The 5,581-nt window shown below is 30.0% G+C and overlaps 1 protein-coding gene across 1 annotated transcript in view; it reads left to right on the top strand.

Moving 5' to 3' along the window:
• Positions 1 to 1,581: 1,581 nt before the first annotated feature.
• The window catches only part of LOC136796307 (uncharacterized), a gene marked incomplete at its 3' end in the record, with an annotated part of 10,805 nt that continues 6,805 nt past the window's right edge, over positions 1,582 to 5,581 (top strand). Inside the window, exons 1-5 of the mRNA XM_067049725.1 lie at positions 1,582 to 1,769; positions 1,854 to 2,008; positions 2,085 to 2,145; positions 2,219 to 2,238; positions 3,480 to 3,535. Coding sequence (XP_066905826.1) covers positions 1,636 to 1,769; positions 1,854 to 2,008; positions 2,085 to 2,145; positions 2,219 to 2,238; positions 3,480 to 3,535 — 426 coding nt within the window. The remainder of the gene's footprint in view (positions 1,770 to 1,853; positions 2,009 to 2,084; positions 2,146 to 2,218; positions 2,239 to 3,479; positions 3,536 to 5,581) is intronic.

Here is a 5,581-nt window from a genome sequence, read left to right as displayed (position 1 = left end):
AGACTAAGGTGATAACCTATAGATAACTACTTCTACGTATCTCAGGAACAGCTAGGCAGGGGTTCAAAAAAAGAAGAAGACAATTAGTATTTTATACTTTATTATGAAACATGTCACAACTAGTTTGAATTAAGGAATCATCATTGATGTTAAGAATTAGGAGAAGAAGCAGTAGAAACGTTAAACGGGATCTACACGTTTGCCACTGGCTGCAAATCCAAGACTTGTACAAATGCTTGGTAAACAAAGGAAGCAACAAACGTCGCTATTCACTTGCTTGTTTTGTTCTCTTGACTTTTTTTCGGCTTATATATTCCATAATTAACTCTATTGTCATTGTAAAAAGGAACACAATAAAGATGAGTGCAATAAAAGGAGACATAAATATCAGTCATGTAGGTTGTAGATGACAAATATTCATATAAATAATACTACATAACCTATACATTTTTTAAAAACTTTCTTAATTTAATTACCTAGACATATAATGCCTTTAGAACTAGATTTTTGTGCTATGTTAAATTAAAAACAGCTACAGTTAATTAACAAGATGTGAAATAATGTATTTATACCAAATCGATAGAATTTTAAAATATACAATCTTAAACAAGAGTTAATAATTGAAACCGAAGGTTGGGAAAATTCTTTTATTAATTAAAACAAGGAGAGAACAAATATTCATCTGTTGGCAGTTCTTCAACAATGCAAACTGAACACAAACGTGTGGATGTAGCACAAGCGTCCTTTGATTTGTGCCCAAAAACCGACACTCGACGGGTGAATTCATGACAACTTGTACCAGGCAATCCAAACAACCTATCTAAAAGCTTGCGCTTGCATGAATTTGCCCAAGTTTGGCAAACGTGTAGAGCCACTTTTGGAGAAGAACTTTAAGACGGATCCACATGTTGGCCGCTCACCACGAATCAGAGACTTGTACAAATTCTTGGTAAACAAAGAGCGGACCATCCACATGGCAGTGTTATTCAGAGAGGCAAGTATAGCGTAACGACGTGCAAGTGGTTTCAGCCATTGCACTAGGATTATATTATTTTTATTACAAAAAAAGAAAATTTAAGATACATAAATAAGATTAAATATAAAACTTATTATAACAAGTGACAACAAACACCTTTAACCTCCTAACAGCTCTCAGTTGCAACTAAACAAATAACAAATGACAGATGGTACATATGCGCTCTCACGAACCCCTTTGATCTGGGTCCAAAAAACAGACTCTTGACGGATCGGCAACTTAGGCCAACTCATACAAGCCACCCATCCACATGCTCGCACATGTCAGAGTTTGCCACAGCTTGGCCAACATGTAGAGGCCCCTTAACAAGTGCTACTGGCAACGAATTGAATAGGACGGGGGGGGGGGAGAGGGAGGAATTAAAAAATATGTTTAATAACAAGCCCAAACATTTCTGTGTATAAAAAAAACTTTTACTTTAATAAAACCTTTCTCATTATTATGTAATAATAAAAAATATATAGAATAATAAATTATGAATGATATTTTGGCGCCTTGTTCGTTGCGCTTTTTCTTCTTTATTTTTAGGGAGTATTCCTTGTTCTTTTAAACCCGAAATTAAGTTCTATATTAAAAAGTTGTCATAGTCGTCTGAAAGAATGAATATTGACAGTATTTTCAATAATGGTCTGGACGAAGTTCTATGTGTAATCCGGGACTTGCCAGGTTATTCGCCTGCTAAATTGAAACAGGAGGAATTCAAAATAGCCAGATATAAAATTGAGTATATTTTGTGAGTAAGATTCCAATGAACAGTCAGAAAACATTTTCCTTCGAATGTTTTTTCCATGTTTCATTGATATTTGATCTTTTTTAGATTTAGTTTTCAAGATTATATTAAAAGTTTGCCTGCTCCTGGTGTTTCTCTATCTGCAAGTAATAGAATACTCATTTACAATGCAAGATGTATTTTGGAAGGGATATCTATTGTATTTAATGTCCAAATTGACTGTATTCAAAGACTTTATTCCAGTGAGTTTGTTGAAAAATATGAAATATTTTCATTATGTAGGAGTTGTTGCTACCTTCTTAACAATTTTTTTTTTAGATTATTTGAAGTACAGAGAAAAGCAATTGGTTTCCGATCCTTATAACAGAGCTGATATAACGTTAGTAATTTTACAATAGATATTACATAGAACAAATTTGTTTGATCTCATCTGATCTCTGATTTCTTTGCAGGAAACCGAGGGCTAAAACTGGTAAGGTTCTTGCTTTAACTTGAAAAAGGTTGGATTTTAAAAAGTAATTTAACTACTTATTTTTTCATCTTCGATTCATTTGAAAATTACAGATTCAAAAAATGCTTGAATTTGTTCAAGTAAAATAAATTTTATCCAATTTAAGTCTCAAAACAATCTGTATTTCTTTATAAGTCCAATGTTTTCGGTCATCCCCAAGGACAATCTTCAGTACAATTTTACATCCTCATCAATTTTAAAAAACTTTTTGGAGGATATTCTGCCCAGGTCAATAACTTCAGTCAAAACCCTATTTTGTTAATTCTTCACATTACTATTAAAATTTTTAATCATTAGTCAATTTACACTTACTCAGTATTGTATCACTGTTTACAAATATTATGTAATTTTATATACTTATACCATTTTATTGATTATGTCTATGTTTATACTTTATTTAAAATTGATGAGGATGTAAAATGTATTTAAGATTGTCCTTGAGGATAGCCGAATTGGCCAAAACGTTGGACTTAGAAATAGAATTAATAGAAGAAATATAGATTGTTTTGAGACTTAAATTGGATAAAATTTATTATATTTTAACAATAATAACCAATTTCATGAAAATGAAAAGATTATATATAAAAAATACCTGAATTGTTTCTTAAATCAATGTTATTTAGTCATTTTTAGGTAAGAACATATTACTGACTCCTGTCCAAAGTCTATTATCTTTCCAAATATGAAATAAACTATTAGTTTAAAATGAATTTTAATTTTCTTCTTTTTTATCTTTTAACCTGTAAAAGGTCTTTGCCTAACATAAAATAGGAAAATGACATGATTGCAGATGGAAATTATTTATATCTATATACATCATTTCTTCTAACTTTTAGTATATCTAATCTGTGTATTATTGTACAATAATATGTAAGTATTTTGTGGAATTATTCTTACACCAAGGATTAATTTACTACAGACTATCATTTATTATAGCTCTCAGATTAAATAATCTTAAATAACTAAAGAGTCACTAAAAGTGAGTGATAAACTAGATTATTATCATTATAATCTTTTCCTTATTAGAATAAAATGTTGAAAAATAAATATTCTTTTTTTCCAAATTTAGAGTTTTAGAAAAATTAAAATTTCAATTATTTCTCTGTAATTTAACTATTTCATTATGTGTGCTATATATTTGAGTTAATTTTATTGTTAAAAATTAGTTTTTTAAAACATTTTTGCAAATTTTTTGATTTTAGGGAAAACAAGGAAGTTTCCTCGCATCTCAGATGTAATCGAAACCCATGATCATGAGGTAATTTATAGATGCTTTAAGATGTTATAATGATCAGAAAATATTACATATAATTATGATTTATTTATTTATTCTACCTTATCCTGCCCTGTGGGAAAGAGGCATTTGTAGCAGTTTGATGGTGCGTAATATTGAGCAGCTGCAAATATAACAATTTAAAACTTTTTTACCTGTGCACAAAATGTTTGTAATACAGGTAATTTTGTTCAGTGACCAGCTGATGGAAACCTTTCTCTGTGAGAATATCGAGTCCAGTTTCCCTTTAGCAGTTTAGCAGTTCCTCAAAGACAATGGAGAAGAGGTTATCTGTATGATACCAACCTATTCTAACACCATGATGGGGAATCAAGTTTTCATTTTGTGGGACCACCACAGAAATCAAATAAACAAAGTCGACACCCCAGGCCGCATTTGAACCAGCGCCACTGCAGTTCCCAGGTTGCAAAGATCTGTGCCTTAATTCCCTGAGCTACAGAGGGCCCTTGGGAAAGCTTTCAAGTGTGACTGGATAGTGGGAAAGTACTTCCTCACGGTAGATCCATTTAGGGTTATCATCTACCAATAGTCACACTCTTCCATGTTATATCCTCGACCAAAGTTCTCCATTTTCTGTGGTCCTAAGATTTTCTAACAATCTGCTGAGCCTTGTTTCTTGTATAATTTTATTTAAACATGTTTTCTCACAGAAGAAAGTCAAGAGATTTCTTGCTAAGAAGATCTGCACCGTGTCAAGAGACACATTCTAATATAGTTTAGTAATTCGCTGTTGAATCGTAACCAATCTGTTTTTTCTGCTAGCGTGTTAGGTTCCAGTTCCAGGCATGAGAAACTTATCTCTGAATATCCACAACTGGTCATTGACCCTCCGACCATACAACCCTTTTATAAGGGAATTTCTAATAGAAAAAAATGTAAAATAATGCCCGATGTCTACTCATTAGATGCCGTTTAAACTATGTTTGCAGGTATCCATTAATTTTTATTATTATTAAATAAAAAATAAAACAAAAACTAGTATTTAATAATTTATTCCTTATTAGTTATGTTTCTTTTCCTCCTGTCAATTCTGCTTTTTTATTGACTTATATTTAGGCTATGGGACACTTTTATTGTTTATAGTTTAATAATTCTTAGCTTTCTGAAAAAACAAAACAAAATCTGATATTATTTTAAACATAATGGTTAATTCAATTGAGGAAAATGATTATTTATATTCAACTTCAGCTAGAAAAAAAAAAAACACTTTTAAGAGCATATGATATCGGATTATCGATTCTCCTAGTCTGTTCTAGCATTTTATAAATGAACAAAGAGGAGTTTTTGGTGTCATAGTTGGAATATATTCCCTGAATATAAATATATAATATATTGGTTTAAGGATGTAATCAATCTTATTTTTTTTATATATGTGAAAGTTTTTATTTTTAAATATTACTATATACTGTAATTATTACATTTCTTTGGGCTATATCCTTATATAATTCATTTTTCTCTGTTACTAATACTACTTGTAATACATTTAACTTATAACTATATTTTACCTTTTGGTAAAAAATAAACTGGTAGAAAAAAGAAAGCCAAAACAGTTTAGAAAATTATAAAATACAGATCGATTGATGAATTTTACTGCAATATATGTTTAGTTCTCTTGTATTTATATTTATGAGCCATTGTTTTTGTATAATTTTCTATTTTAGTTATTAAAGGGTTTAAATTGTTAGCGCAAGATTGAAAGAAATTATAAATCTATTTGCATGTGTATTCTTGTACACTATCGATATTTAATTCTGAATACATCTTAGCTATGCTTGTGCAATATGAAAAGTTCTTTACAATTCTTCAAGATATGTTTAGGAATACTTGTAGTTTAGTTTTTGTTTTTTTTAAATTGGTTAAATTAGTGAAGCTCCATATAGGAAAGGCACAAATTATTTTGTGGATAGTTTTGATTTTTATAAATTATGGGAACATTTTGTTTATTATTTTCCTTGTGTTTGCTAATTTTATTTTGATTTGTTGATTAAATAAAAGTTAATTGCTTAATAA

The sequence above is a fragment of the Halyomorpha halys genome, unplaced genomic scaffold, assembly GCF_000696795.3.
Source record: "Halyomorpha halys isolate HHAL.00 unplaced genomic scaffold, Hhal_1.1 Scaffold662.1, whole genome shotgun sequence".
NCBI classification, from domain to species: Eukaryota; Metazoa; Arthropoda; class Insecta; order Hemiptera; family Pentatomidae; genus Halyomorpha; species Halyomorpha halys.
Note: the sequence above shows the minus strand (reverse complement) of the source record. Positions and strands in the feature narration are given on the sequence as shown.